Source organism: Hyalella azteca, unplaced genomic scaffold, assembly GCF_000764305.2.
Source record: "Hyalella azteca isolate HAZT.00-mixed unplaced genomic scaffold, Hazt_2.0.2 contig15055, whole genome shotgun sequence".
Classification (NCBI taxonomy): domain Eukaryota; kingdom Metazoa; phylum Arthropoda; class Malacostraca; order Amphipoda; family Hyalellidae; genus Hyalella; species Hyalella azteca.
This window is the reverse complement of record NW_025944920.1, coordinates 314,657-330,939: the sequence shown is the minus strand read 5'-3', so window position 1 is coordinate 330,939 and position 16,283 is coordinate 314,657. Positions and strand designations below refer to the sequence as shown.

The following is a 16,283-nucleotide window of genomic DNA, read 5'->3' as shown; positions in this document are numbered from 1 at the left end:
ATCTGCGAAATTTGGCCTGAAAAAGGCCCATCTGGCAACACTGAGCATGAGGACAGAGTACTACGACCTATTTCCTACGTTAGCAGCAGATGATAAGCCTAATACAACAAATTTTGATTAACTTTCTTTCAATAAGGCAAGTTAATTTTAATTTTTTTTTTATTTTTGGGTATTTATTAAAATGACCTGCAGGTTCATACGAAGTTTCCACAATAAATATTAAATAATTAGAAATTTTTAATTTTGGCGCCAAAATCTATATATGTTAAATCTCGGATTGAATCGTGCTCACGAAGAGGTTGGAAAAAAATTCATACTGAAATTCTCTTCAAATGAAATGGTCATGAACTTTTACAAAACTATAGTACATATTTTCACTTCTTATATTTTTTCACTCATGTATAAATCATATAAACTTATACGAGTAACTGAAGGAATACATTTATTAGTAATTGATACAAGCATAAATGATGGAGTTAATTGAAATTTGAAACTCTAAGTAATAGTTATTATCTTCATAATCAGGTTCCAGGTTTATCTAATGGACGGATATAGTTTAGTTAAAGTCATTCAGACGTTTCCGCGGCCGGTTACGTGGCACAAAAATTCACTCGATCGACAATTCTACGGACTCGCCAGCGGACTCGCGCAACTGGGCCGCTCATAATTCCTTCAATACCGGATTTGCATGAATTTTGGAATGTGAGTATTAATTATCGATACGCTGCCGCAGGAATTATTACAGATTTCTACATGAATTATTTTTTGCTTAAAACCAATAAACGTATTTTTTAAGCAACTGGGCCGCTCATAATTCCTTCAATACTTAACGGATCTGCATGAATTTTGGAATATGAGTATTAATACGGATCTGCATGAATTTTGGAATGTGAGTATTAATTATCGATACGCTGCCGCAGGAATTATTACAGATTTTTGCATGCATTATTTCCTAACCTAACCTAACCTAACCTAACCTAACCTAACCTAACCTAACCTAACCTAACCTAACCTAACCTAACCTAACCTAACCTAACCTAACCCAATAAGAAGTCATGTAAAAATCTGTAATAATTCCTGCGGCAGCGTATCGATAATTAATACTCACATTCCAAAATTCATGCAGATCCGTTAAATATTTAAGGAATTATGAGCGGCCCAGTTGCTTAAAAATACGATTATTGGTTTTAATTAAAAAATAATTAATGTAAAAATCTGTAATAATTCCTGCGGCAGCGTATCGATAATTAATACACATATTTCAAAATTCATGCAGATCCGTTAAGTATTGAAGGAATTATGAGCGGCCCAGTTGCGCGAGTCCGCAGGCGAGTCCGCAGGCGGGTCCGTAAAATTGTCGATTGAGTCAAAAATTCTCTCCTAAACTGCTGAACACGCTAAAATTAAATTGAAACTTTGTGCATTAACTTATGTCAACAAATTGCTTGTCGTGATGTTGTTTCAAGCTTTGGTACCTTTTTTTAGACTATTTAGCCTTGATTTGTTGTGATCAAGATATACTGCCGAACAATTTAATTGGGAGCAAAATTCGCATATAAACTCGTATGTATCAACATTACGGTCATGTTTAAATCGTGTAAACTTACGTGATTCCTGTTCCATTCAAAAATTACGTAAAAGGCGATAGGAACTCGAATTCACAATTATAAAAAAATTTCCTGTCGCCTGCGCTATATATTTTAATAACAATTCCAACCGATAAAAAACTAAATAATACGCACACCGTAGTCTAGCACCTAAGAAATTTGCAATTACAAATTGGAAATATATTCAGGTTAATACGTTGATACGTAATATCAATTAATATATTCAGGTTAATAATTGAATGATATTATCAAGAGAAGTAATTGTCGGTTTATATTTGAGCGAGACTGCTTCGAAACCGTGACAAAGTAGGCAACTAACTCACAACATAACAAAGTGATCTCGGCGCTGCAGTGTAGGCCTGATGTGGCCTGTCGCCGATTCTTTTCATTTTCGTGCCGTGTTCACAGAAGATCTAAAATCGTGTCATTTGACCGTATCTTTTCACGACTGACGAAAGTTTGAAATAACTACTCGACTTCCACCGGGTTCGATATGGTGCTAGGCATTTCAAATCTGAACATATATTTTTCCATAGCTTTATCTAGTCTGTTCTTGAACGCGTTCATACTTGGAGCGCCAACGATGTCATCGGGGAGGCTGTTCCACATGTCGGTGATTCGAAGCGATCAATGATAGATTGATCGATTGATTATGAGCGATACTCATAATTCGATATTCATTGAGTTCTGCCCAGGAGTTCTGAATCAAATAATTGATAGGACTTCATTAATTGACGACTAAATTATGCAAAAAAGGAGTATGTACGGAAATGTTTGATAATTAGGTTATTTATAATTATCATGATTTAAATACAACATAATTTTATTCCACTGCACAAACATCAATCAATAACTACACACAGAGAGCACAATATTTATTATTTTTGTTTTGCTGCAACTGAAAATTACCCATAACTTAATATAAATTTATGGAATGTAAATTTATGGGAGAGATAGCAGGCTTTGGAATCCATTAAGTTCCATTGCGTATCATAAGTTTGCTTGCATCAAACACCCTACGGTTCTGTTACAGTTATGTAAACGTGTCTGACAAACTGGTATCACTCAATATTATATCATACAAGATCCATTCTAATATTTGGGATGCGTTACTAACTTATATTCAATGGTATTTGGATCACAGTTCGTACTTATCAATGCTAATTTGTAAAATGTCGACCGAAGTCGAGGCTTGGGTTGACGGGTAACTGCGCTAAATTATGATAGGCTAACAATGGGGCATAGAAAATGAGTTGCGAGGGTAACTCGAGAAAACGTATATACATGGTCACTTCAATGAGTTAATTTTTTGTTAGTTGCGAACACCAAAAATAATATTTCAATCCGGCCAATTTAATATTTTCCGAAATATGATTATCAATTTTTTTAATTTAACATCTATGTTCAACATAGTACAATCACACCAGTTCCGATTTTGTTTTCTGAAATAGTAAGGTTTCATTTTGAATTCTCTTAGTATATACGGTTAATTCCCCTCTCTAGCCATGCCAAGGTTGTTTTACTGAAAAACAGAGAACGAGACTCGCGGTGACGCGGGTCGGGCTTTCCTACTAGGGGTGAATATTTACGACCACACAGGTAAACTGAGGCGCGTATACTGGTACACTGTTCGCGCGTACTCAGGTAAATTGGTAACGCGAATAATTGTAAATTGCGAGTGCGTATACATGTAAATTGGGTGCGCGAATACAGAGAAATTGGAGGCGCGTGTGCAGGTAAACTGGGGATACGAATCCAAGTAAACTGGAAAGCGTAAACATGTAAACTGTTGGCGCGTATACTGGTAAATTGAGAGCGCGTATACAGGTAAATTGGGCGTGCGTATACACATAAATTAGACACGCGTATGCAGGTAAATGTCAAAATAAAAATTAAATGTGACGAACCGATGGTTATAGGAGGGCGAGGTACAGTAGATTATAGGTAGTGTAACGATGGATGGCCACGCCTGCCAACAAGAGACGGAATAACACGTCTAAAACGAGAAGGTGGTAAGTTTAAGTGCCGGTTATCGATGATTCATATTTAGGGTGTGAACCATCGAGGGCGCATTGCTTACAAATTTCTGTATTCCGCTCGTAAGCCACAGATAACCGTTTATATAAATATATGTATATGTATGACTTAGATAACTGCGCAGTGCGCGAAGGGATTTGTCCAACACATAAAAATGCTTATAGGTTGCGGGTCAATCGAGATCAAGAAAAAAACCATTACTTTTTTCTGTGATCTTGTCGTTTAAGAATCAGATTTAAACGGCTGAGCGATCAAGGCCATCTGGCTTTCGTTTACAAGTTCGGTGGCCTGTGGTACACTGACATTGACGTAATCGCGGTGCCCCCTGTTGTGCCAGCTGTCAGCTTCATCGCATTGCGGGTGTCCACAACCACACACTATACATACAATCGGGGGCATATAGCATATACAGTAACTTCATGGTCCAGCAGCTGCCACAAGTACACATTATACATACAATCGAGGTGCAGATTGCATATTACTTCATCGCATTGCAAGTGCTCACACATAAACATTGTGTATACAATCGAGGTGCAAATTACAGACTTTAATTCGAGATACATTAAACATAGGTAGTGTGTGTAATTCCGCAGAATGCATAAATCTAGAGTCAGATTCGTAAAATGAGTTTAGGAGATTGAACTTATACGATATTATATTGGCACTCAGAATTTAATGCACAAGTCCAGATGTTTCTTCAAAGCCAAGTGATGACCACGTAGAAATATTCATCACAGCAACGGGTGCTCCTTGACGATGACTGGACAAGATTTTAAGGCGAGCCTGTGCATGTGGCTTCCAGGTTGAACTTTCATGAATCTTGTTACGTAGTTGAAGAAGTGGACGCCGAGGCTCACTGGGTACAACTGCAACAATAATATTGTATTAATCTATGTCACAATGAGCGCTAAGAGAACTTTTCAATTCTTGAAATAATGAACCGTTTCATTGCAACAATATTATTGTCGCATAACCACATGAATTGACATGTCCTCGAAGGGCCCTACATTCTCCCGAATAAATTTTTTTCCGGCAGGAATTTTAAAACCTAGTTTAGTTGCTGGAAATTTTGGTGGAACCTGAATAATTTTTAGAACGAGTTTGACAGTTTTGGATTGTTTCTCAGCACTTCTTAGGCTATTAGATACGTATTTCTACATTAATACGTTTACAGCCAAATTGTACATCTTTGCGTAAACATCACGGTCGTAATTGAGTAACGGTTGTGATGATGTGCACTCATTTTCTACACATTCCCGTAAGCCTCCTCGGTAATAATAATCATCCCCTGTCTCCTATAACGCGCCCCAACACGCCGTAGTGCTGCCGTTATTTTTTAGAATATGACTAATAATTTCAAATTGTCGTCAATACCTACTTTAAATTTGCCTACTTTGTATCTGAATTGAGATTTAGCTCATCATATTAAGAATGGATTTGTTGCGACATCGGATAAAAATTAATCAAATATTAGACGTCGTATTTTCAACTGAAACTTCCTGATTAAATCAAACTTCTGTTTCACTGAGGGTAAAACTTTGCAGCTGGTTATGGAAACATTATTAATCTTTTATTTCCTAATTCGAATTTGATTTATTAAACATTATTACCATCGGTCCCTGGACATTCGAATTTTTGTCAACGCAACATTTGCGTCGACTGAAATATGCGCTCATGAGGTCGTACCGAAAGTTGGATTCTTCCTCTGTTGGATTCTGGGTGGAACCTTGGTAACCTCATTTTTTATCATTGTGATTATGTTTATGTTTGACCTCAGTTTTATTAGTCATATCGGATAAATTGAACATTATTATTCAAGAAATATTACGCAAAATTAAATACTTTGTCTAAAATATGTTTGAATTCCTTCGTTTACCAGAAACCGCAATTTTTGAAAATTCCGTTTATAAATAATTTATAAACGGAATCCTTCCTTCTCAGGTACTTGATTGCTCGTGCGCATTGATTGATTAATACTTGATGCTACTTGATTAATATGCCATTACGGAAAGCGTGAATGAGCAATCAGAAACCCTGAAATAGAAACTCATCAATTAATTATCAGCGGTCGATTCCTCTTCCAGGAATGTCCTTGGCACGCTGGCCGTGGGATTTATTTTCGCGAATTTGTGACGCCACACAAATTCAGCAATGTTGCCAAAAAAATTATGACCACCGATCTCGATAACTAGTCACAACTTCAAAGCGCTGTTAAATCAATCTAGATACGCAACCGGAGACGGTAATTACAGTTAATAGCCAAAAGTGTCGTTTGAGTCTCTCACTGAGGGAAGCTGATCAGAGTCGGGTTGACAGATTGAGCTTGATATTTAAACCATAAATAATTCCGTACAAAAAAAAAGAGACTTAGCAAACTATGACCCATGAACTCACGGTTTCTATGGGCTGAAACTTCTCATCTTTTTTAGGGCCCAGAAAAAGTTTTTTAGCCTCGGTATAGGGCACGGCCATGAAGGCGGAGGATTTGAGTGCCACCCAGTCGCACTCCTCGGTGTGGTCTGCTCAAGTCAAGGACGAATATAATCATGTGAAAAGTATCTCATGATTATCTTGTATGATATGTTTCTCTAGATTCCTAAAGTTAACATAGTTAAATATTCTAAATTTAAACATTTGATTTGAGTTTATCACCAATTAAGAACATTCGAAACATTTATGAACTTATTTACACAACAAGTATCATATATCTTTCTAGATTATTTAAGAAAACAAAAAGTTAAATAGTCTAAACTTAAATAATTGATTTGAGTTTATCACCAACAACATTCGAAACATTTATGAACTTATTTACAAAACAAGACAAATTTTAAAAATCTTAGTGGTAGACATAATGCGTAGTAATATCCTTCTACGATAGTTTCCGCTTATGCTTCTTGACAAATCTTCAAATTTTTCAGCATCGGTAATTAAACGCCATGGATGATGTACAAATGAATAATGATGTACAAATGAATAATAATATGCTTCTTTTTAAAATATTATTAATTTAAAAATAAATATGAATGAACTTAGTTGCCTGTGAAATTGTCGAAATCCGAGGAAAAAAATCGAATAGAAGCAGTATTATGAATGAATGAAAAGAGTGACAGATATATAGCAAAATAATATTATTGACAATTTCAAAGAATTTGAGGAGAATGTGCGGAAGATGCTTCTGGGTACGGGGAGTATGAATGACAAATTCATGTAGTATATATTCAAATTTCGTGGGAAACCATCTAGCGCCAAGGAGGTGCGTGCATGTGCTATGAAATTCGTGTAGGCTGTTGGAGTGTAAATTGTCATGCGTAAATAACGTCTGACAGTCATCTTCAACATGAAACATATTTTGAAGGTGAACATTTATGTAATGGTTCATTCAGTCATGTGTGAAATTTAGAATTTTCAACGTGTTCCTTCTTCTGGTTAGTTCTTCTTTCAGGAGGGAATTTTAAAATTCAGTTTGTTTTAACTTAAACTTCCGAAAACAAGAGTCATTTGGTTTGACGGAAAACCGATGGCTTTGAATGTTCACTATCATGGTAATGGAAATTGTTATTATTAAAGGGTGTATTAATGGAAATTGTCGAAAATTTTGTCAGGGGATAATTGGTACTGTCATTCTACCTTGGATATTTCCTCATTAGTAACTTTCATTCTTTTGACGTTGAAATCAACGGCTCAACGTTGCGTTAAATTCAGGAGATTCTGTTTCAGGCAGAAAACCTATAGTGACGAAAAGATGTACAGTGTAAGGGAGCCTCATTGCACACGCTGATCCTGTAAAAATATTTTTTGGTTTCTCTCTTCTCAAAATTTCAGAAGAAAAAGCGATTTTGTCGTTCGTTGTTTGTAGTTATTATTTCTTTTTGATTCCGGAGATGCCGGGGCAAAAATCAGCACTGTTTTCGATGAACAATCCATTGTTTGATGTAATCGCGTTTTATTCGTCTTTATGAATCTTGTTACTCTAAATTTCTGCAGTAAACTGTAAAGATCGAAATAATTACTAAAGTGTACTAAAGTACCAAAGGGTCAGTGTACTGAAGTAAGTGTCAATTTACTGAAGTAAGTATCAGTGTACTGACGTAAGTGTCAGTGTACTGAACTAAGTATCAGTGTACTGACGTAAGTGTCAGTGTACTGAAGTAAGTGTCAGTGTACTGTGCATTCATGTATATTTTTAGTGTAAGAGGAACAGGAATTGCGTTAAAATTAACACTAGTTCGAAATGGGACAAGACAGTTTTTAAACCGTAAATGGGGAATGGCCAAGACAGTTTGGTAACAGTAAATAAGGAATGACTAAGACAGTTTTTAAACCGTAAATGGGGACTGACCATGACTGTTTTTAAACCGTAAATAGGGAATAACCAAGACAGTTTTTAAACCGTAAGCGGGAAATGACCAAAACAGTTTTAAACCGTAAATAAAGAATGACAAAGACAGCACTTAAACCGTTAATGGGGAATGTCCAAGACAGTTTGAAAAAAACTGAACTCTACTATACTCCCATTCGTAGCTTATACAGCCAGACCGTAAACTTGTGAACATCCTGGCAAAAGTAACTTACTGGAACACGGCTGCTTTTGTTGGAGGTCATCACACGGTTGAACTGGTAGAGGCTTTCGGTTGTTGGTGTTGTTTACGAGGCGATCTACGCCGACAGGGGATCGATCACAACCCAAATGTTTCGCCGCGTTCGTCTGGGCCGTCGGCCCGTTGGCGCCCCAGACGTTGCCCTGCAATCATCAATGGAATCGCGTATGCCCATTTGAATGAATCAAGCAATGAACACTATCTTATAATTATATAACGCTGTTAAGATAAATAAGTTCATCAATTGCAATCATACTCCAACACAGTTCTGGTAAATGCTTGCAATTTCCTGCGATACGGGTAGGTCGATAATTTCAATCAGCTTTTTATATCACTGAAATAGGAAAATCTCATCCAGAGCTGGCCACAATTGCCGGTCACCTAAACAATACTAATTTAACCCCTCACTGCAACATACCATACACGATCAAACATTCCGTGCATGGTTTGACAAGTCAAACCCGTTACCTCGCACCCAGTTTATTTTTACATTAATGTTAGCAGCAATATGCTTCATGACCCTCAGGAACATGGCCTAGCGTGCCCTCACTTTATAGTTAGCAGCAATGTGCTCCATGACCCTCAGGAACATGGCCTAGCGTGCCCTCACTTTATAGTTAGCAGCAATGTGCTCCATGACCCTCAGGAACATGGCCTAGCGTGCCCTCACTTTATAGTTAGCAGCAATGTGCTCCATGATCTTCATCGACATGGGGTGCTGGCGCCGCAGGTAGTGGATGGCGGCGTTGAGGTAGCCCGACTTGTCGTCCTGGAAGCACAAAATTGCAATTCCACATTCACGTGCTCATTCAAAATCCTAAGAAAAATCGCGTATTTGCAGTTGGTATCGTCATCACATAGTGATGTTTTTATTGACTTTACTCTCATTTCATATCATTGTTTAAAATTGTAAAAAGTCCAATATGGCTGAAACGACCGTCTTCATTGATCTGTAAGTCAATAGCGTGACGATAATCCAAGTTCTTTTACATGAAGTCAAACATTACATCATTTTAGAGATGGTGTGCATTAGGTTATTGGATGTTAGGCACTGCGATCTGAATTTTCCTTATAAACAATCAAAATTTCCTCACCAACTCATTTCGATGGAATTCATTTAAATATTTGTTTCACCAATAACCAAATGCATTCATTATGAGTTTGTAAAACTCACAGAAAGTTGAACTTTCACTAGGATGCATACACAAACTTATTCTTAGACCGAGGCGGTATAACAAATTGAGGAGTATACGAATGTAAATCTCATTTTCCTATTGCTCTACCTTTTTTTAAGCTGTGATGAAATTTATTCAATTTTACATTGCGTATCGACAAGTTCCAATTTCTCAGAGCAATTTCAATGCTTGTTAATACAGTAATTCACGAATACCTTTTTCTCCTCACTCACAGAATAACCATATAAGACACTTGTGCCGCCTACACATCGCATAAACCTACATTGACAGTATTTTGTGTGTCTGTGGACATTTGTAAGGCGATGAAGCTATGTGTTATGTGCACCACAAATGATAGTATGTTGCCTGATTATGAGCACTTATGAGCACTCAAATGAAGGTAGTAGTTTGGTTGTGAGAACCTATAAGGCGATGAAGCTAAATGCTATTATCAGCACATGTACTTCAACGGACAGTAAATGTGTGCTTGCGAGTACCTGTAAGGGGATAAAGTTACACGCCATAAGCACCTCGATTGTGCTTGTGGGCACCTGCAGGGCAATGAAGTTATATGCAATATACACCTCGATTGTGTGTATGATGTATGGTTGTGGGCACCTGCAATGCGCAGAAGTTATCTTCTATATACACCTTGACTGTATGAATAATGGTTGTAGCAGGCGCCCGGAGTGCTTTGAAGTTATATGCTATATGCACCTCAATTCTCAATTTGAGGTTTGGTTTTGGGCACCTGCATGATAATGCAGTTAATCACTATATGCCCCCGATTGTATTGATGTATGGTAGTGGGCACCTGCAATGCGATGAAGTTGGCAGCTGGCATGAGAGGACGCAGCGCGATGACGTCCATGTCAGTGTACAGGCCTCCGAACTTGTATACGATCGCCAGTCGGCCCATGTTGCACAAGTTGTTGGCTAAGAACGCTGACAAACATTGAAATCTCCATTATTCTTTGCGGGTTGACTTATGTGACGAAAAGCATAGTTAAATTGCTTCTCAATGTGTAACTTTTTGGGAATCCATGTTATTAAGTGCTGATCGTGACGTACATTTCAACTTGCTTCCTCTGTTCACAAATTCATCCTTGAGGAAGTAAATGCCTTGCAAGTTGTTAACAAACAATACAACCAAACAAGACGCTCTGGGCTATAATTTAGTTTTGTGCTTACATTTTTACTGTCATTTCTCAAGCAGCTTTTTACTAAAGAAATTACTTACAAGTTCTATTGAACCTCTGGGAGAGGTAAAGTTCTAGTAGTGGAGTGTCCTGGAAAAGTGAGCTGAAGTTTAGATGAGCCACGCACAAGTTCGGATAGGTGGCCTGAAGTGACATCAATTCTGCCAGCGTCGTAGATTCTAAGTACTGCGATGTTACCAAAAACCACACGTGAGCGCCGGGATTATGATTGCAGTAACTGTGGAAATGAGGTTAATAATTTTGATTGATGACAGTGGTGGGGAATATAACTGGGACTAGTTATGCCAGTTCCTACAGTTGGGAGATATGAAAACTGGGAAAACATTAATTGCTGGAGCTACAAGGTTACATCAATAACTGGAGCCACAACAAAATATTGGGGTTCAAACCAGATGCTGGTGGCCGCTGAGACCAGAAAAATGGAGCTAAAGCCTTCTATCGATAAGACCAATATACTTGCTTCATTACAAACAACCTTCATCACTATCACACGTGCTTCAGCACCCTATCACCAATATACGTGCCTCATTAGTTTTATGTGCTTCATTACATCAGACAAACTTCGTCATCATCATGCGCGCTACATCACCAACAGATGTGCCTCATCACCGTTACATATGCTTCAATATCATGACACTAACTTCATCACCAACATAAATACTTCATCACCATCACACGCGCTTCATCACCATCATTAGTCACCACTCATCACCTCTCCAGTCCACAGAGCGCCCTGGGGGTCACGACTGTGGCACTCGACGTCTCCATCAAGTAGACGTTGTACGCGGCGACGTCTGGCGTCACGTCTCTGGTGACACGTATGGCCAAATGTCATTACGTTAATATCTAAATTAAAGAGACCTTATTTCTTTTCACTGCCATATTAGTTGAAAAATATTTTTACTTCTGTCTTAGAACGCACAAAGCTAACGCACTCGACAATATACTTGGATATTCGTGACATTCTGTATTACACGACAGGAAACTATTTACGAGTATTTCATACTTCATCGCTTTAGTATTTCCACAATATTATTGAACAGTTCATTTGTCAAAAAGATAGTTTTTAACATCTTTGTGTTGACTTTATTTATTTATTCAGCCTATTTCATTGGGCAACAGTTAGGAATCCAAGCCAATATTCATGCTATATTTTCAAACTCACTTGTACAACTCAGGCAGTTCTACTGTGCTGCCGTCAGTTAATTCTAAGCGGCAAAATTTCTTTGGAGATAGTCCAGTTCTGTAAAAATCTTCATTTACTCCGCCGTCTGTAACAACTGGAGACGTTAACCGGCTGAACAGAGCACCGGTAAAACCTGCACGGACGCGGGGTTAAGATTTGAATTATAAAATAATTGGAGTACAGAAAATCTGCTTCCATCTTAATTTTTCTTTTTGAAACCAATATACTTGTATACGCGCCACCAACTCGTTTATAAACATGTCTTCCATTAACCTGTATACGCACTCTCGATTTACCTTCATACACATTTCCACCCTATTGATAATTATTGGTGGAGCACCGATGATTACTGGTGAAATATGTGTAAATTATAGGTGGAGCACCGACGGCGCAACGATGGCATGACTCACATATGGTCCTTCTATATAGCCTGCGGATTGTCACTCTAAACGAAAAACCCTTCTTCCTCCTATGATTACCCGCAAGAATGACGCACTGGCGAGCCATCGATGGCCACCTCTCAAATTAGGGCGATAATATTTTTCCGTTATTGTAAAATCCATTGACTGAGCACTCTTACCCTGATCGACAATCCTTTCATAGGAATACATATTTTAAGGGTCACGTATACACATCCAGCTTGGCAGTATAAACAACAATGTTGGAAATGTAGAAGGAACAAATTATCCCCGTGCTATAAACATACCACGTGAGAAATCGACTTGAAGAAAAGTCTTTGAGTGCTGGAATTGAACTCGGGTCCCCCGCCCGCAAAGTCAATTAAGCCTCTATCGCTGAGCCATCATTACTCATCGTTACACCAGTTATAATATAACACGCCAACCTATAACCATCGGTTCGCCACCCTCAATTTTTATTTGTACATTTTACCTGCATACTACGCTTCTCCAGTTTACCTGCGCATGCATCTCCAATTTATCTGTATACGCGCATCCGATTTACCTGAATACGTACCCACACTTTACCAGCATTCGCGTCACCAATTTACTTGTTTGCGTGTCCCAGTTTACCTGTATACATGTCCCAGTTTACCTGTATACGCGTCCCAGTTTACCTGTATACACATCCCAGTTTACCTGTATACGCGTTCCAGTTTACCTGTATACGCGTCCCAGTTTACCTATATACGCATTCCAGTTTATCTGTATACGAGTCCCAGTTTACCTGTATATGCGTCCCATTTTACCTGTATACGCGTCCCAGTTTACCTGTATACGCATTCCAGTTTACCTGTATACGCGTCCCAGTTTACCTGTATACGCGTCTCAGTTTGCCTGTATACGCGTCCCAGTTTACCTGTATACGCGTCCCAGTTTGCCTGTATACGCGTCCCAGTTTACCTGTATACGCGTCCCAGTTTACCTATATACGCGTCCCAGTTTACCTGCATACGCGTCCCAGTTTACCTATATACGCGTCCCAGTTTACCTGTATACGCGTCTCAGTTTATCTGTATACGCGTCCCAGTTTACCTGTGTACGCGCCCCAGTTTACCTGTATATGCGTCCCATTTTACCTGTATACGCGCCCCAGTTTACCTGTATACGCGTCCCAGTTTGCCTGTATCTGCGTCCCAGTTTGCCTGTATACGCGTCCCAGTTTACTTCTATACGCGTCCCAGTTTACCTGCATACGCGTCCCAGTTTATCAGTATACTTGTCCCAGTTTACCTGTGTGGTCGGAAATGGCCACCACCAGCAGAAGAGCCGCGACCAGCGCCACCGCGAGTTTCGTTCGCCGTCTCCAGTAACGCAACCTTGGCATGGCTACAGAGAATGGAATTTACCGTATTTAGTAAGCAAATACAAACTGAGAACCTTAATATTTCAGAAAAAATCAGAACTTGTGGGATTGTTTTATGTTGAACATTTGCTAGTCAAGGTTCATTCTTTTTTTAGCTAATATATAAACAATGAAATTAGAATGAATCTTCTCATTCCAATTTATAAATTTCTATTATCAAGGAAAATTACAACACACTAGCAATGTTGTAATTGTTAGTGTGTTGTAGGCTTCTATGCGGGATTGTTCTATGTTGAACATAGATATTAAACTAAAACATGTTGACCATCGTATTTCGGAAAACATTGAATTGACGGGATTGAATTATAATTTTTGGTGTTCGTAGTTAAAAATAAAAAAAAAACTTACACAAGTTGATATAAAATTAGGAGCAAAGTTCTGTTGCAGCAAAATAAAATTATTAAAAAATAGTGCCCCTTGAGTGAACGGGCACTTCACACAAAGCTTCTACTGAAGCTTTGAACCACATTTCAATACTTTCGAGCATGAGCACAGCTGCTCTGGCTGAAATATCCCATTTATCTTGCAGACAGAACATTTTTTGTCGTTCTAAGAATTCCGATTATTATTTTGTTTCGTTGATATTAATAACTACTTCTATCTTTAATATAGAAGTACCTCAATGGATCTTTATATTTTCTAACATTGCACAAATTTAGCAATTTTTATGTCTATTATTTACTTTTTCTAATTAATTTAACCCCTGTATCCGCCAATTTTTTCACTAAGCTTCAATTTTAACGAACTCACTTGTAGGCAGTAAGAATGACATGTCACGGCAACGAAGCACTTATAGATGATGAAGTGTAGAAGTATAATATTGTGCACTCAATTATCTACTCTGATGAATAATTGAACAGTTTAAGCCACAACCTATTGCTGTGCACTTCGTCTACGTACGGACGTGCTCTGTTAACGCGGTCACTCCGAACCCTCTACTGTGGAGAGCAACAGATGCTAAGCTATCGATTGTTATTTTTCTATTATGAACACTTGTAGTCCGTCATACTTTATGCAGCACACAAAAAAATGCGCAATACAAAGTTTAAGTGTAAGCTAGAGGAAACCTTTATGATAGAATGCATGTTTATGATCTCACTTAAATACCAAGCTTATCTTCGCGTTTGAATCACATAGAATTAATTCATAAGCTATCTCAGAATGTACATCCTGTCATTGAAATAAGTCGAACAATTTCAAGCAAGACCAGAAACTTGTATGTTCTTCATCACTATTCCGACAACCACGAAACAATTATAGTATCAAAAATTGCTCAGATTACTGATGTAAATGAAAATCGTTCAGCTTTTTGGTCGTGGCCGACAGAACTTTCTACGGGCGTTCCAAGTTAATACAACAGGTAAAGACAATCGGTAGACGCTAGTATACGTACGCAACAGTAGCCAGTGTCTGTGGAGATGTCCGACACACCTGTGGTTTGCAACAGCTGTAGACTCAAGGACAATAAAGTGCATTTAACTGCACTTGAGAAGTCAGCTAGAGAAGTCTGGTCTCATATCATGCATGCGATGACACCCAACCATCATGCATTACGACTCGCTCACATTAAAAGCCCAAAGTTCACGATTCAAATAATAATAGGAATCAGGAACTGAAATTAGCAAGCCTCACGTCATAATTTTGGCAGCGTGCTTGGAGACGTCGAACATCCTATAAGCAACGTTTTACTACGAGGGAAAACTTTTGTATGTTAAAAGCAAGAACGTGCGAGGTGGAAATAAGGCTTTACGGTGAAATTCGTGACATCAACATAATTGGAAAGATCTTTACTAAATACTTGCATTTATTTGAAAACCATTAAGCTTATGACGACTCTGACGACTTATGGTTTACAATCAATTTAAACTAATCTTCCAATTATGTTTAAAGGTTAAAGTTTTCCTGAACTCTGTACATGGCCATAACCCATGTTGGAAAGATAAAACAGAATTTTAGAATCGCGATGCTCAAAATGCATTTGAAGCGGTAACTCAACGGGTCCGACTAATTATTCATCAATGAGAATCACGCTGGCCGAACGCTAGGCCAGAGAGAAAACCGAAAGCCAGCATTTCATCAACTTTGAGAGGATCGCACCTGAAGTATTATCTATTAACCTGAGGGAATTTGAACTTAGGCACGCTCAACTTAGGACGAAATTTTGATAGGTAGTCTCTAAATTAATTAATCGGGAAATTCTTTGGAAAAACTGAAAATTGAGATTTCGGCTCGTGCGAGCCTCAGAACTTGAATCACACACCCTAGGCGAATTTGCTTCCCGAAAGGAACTGGCTCATTCCCGAAGCACTGGCTAGAAACACGGAAAATCATGCCAACACCATTCAAGATCTCACGGGGACTCCGACCGCTCGCCGACAGTCAGGGGAGATGGAAGGCAATTAAATAGTGGAAACCATGTATATAAATCCAGTTCTGTAAATAAGGTAAAAATTTTATTCATACATCGAGATGAAACTCTGATTCCGTTTTGAACAAAAGAAATGAACTGTTAACTGTGATCGGAAACGAGTGTATAGACATTATTTGTATTACAGAGACACTCCCCAAAAATCACGGGGGGAAATTTTACCAGTTAATTTCAGTTGCCAGTTTTTGATTGCTTTCATAATTTAAAC

At 38.3% G+C, this 16,283-nt stretch overlaps 1 protein-coding gene across 1 annotated transcript; it reads right to left on the bottom strand.

Annotated features, from left to right (window-relative positions):
• Positions 1–2,956: 2,956 nt before the first annotated feature.
• LOC108670114 (lactosylceramide 4-alpha-galactosyltransferase) lies at positions 2,957–14,568 on the bottom strand. Its single transcript, XM_018157562.2, has 10 exons — positions 14,398–14,568; positions 13,515–13,610; positions 11,803–11,956; positions 11,350–11,445; positions 10,658–10,854; positions 10,232–10,362; positions 8,913–9,011; positions 8,217–8,385; positions 6,039–6,163; positions 2,957–4,510 (listed from the first exon to the last, which is right to left on the bottom strand). The coding sequence occupies exons 1-10, from the start codon at positions 14,417–14,419 to the stop codon at positions 4,376–4,378; spliced, it is 1,224 nt and encodes a 407-aa protein (XP_018013051.2). The 5' UTR covers positions 14,420–14,568; the 3' UTR covers positions 2,957–4,375.
• Between the last annotated feature and the right edge of the window lie 1,715 nt (positions 14,569–16,283).

Coding starts and splice junctions, on each gene's coding strand:
- LOC108670114 (XM_018157562.2), bottom strand. CDS start 14,419: ATGTCATTCTTACTGCCTACAA. Junction 13,611..14,397: donor GTCATTCTTACTGCCTACAA/GTGAGTTCGTTA, acceptor CATTCTCTGTAG/CCATGCCAAGGTTGCGTTAC. Junction 10,855..11,349: donor GCGCTCTGTGGACTGGAGAG/GTGATGAGTGGT, acceptor TCATTTCCACAG/TTACTGCAATCATAATCCCG.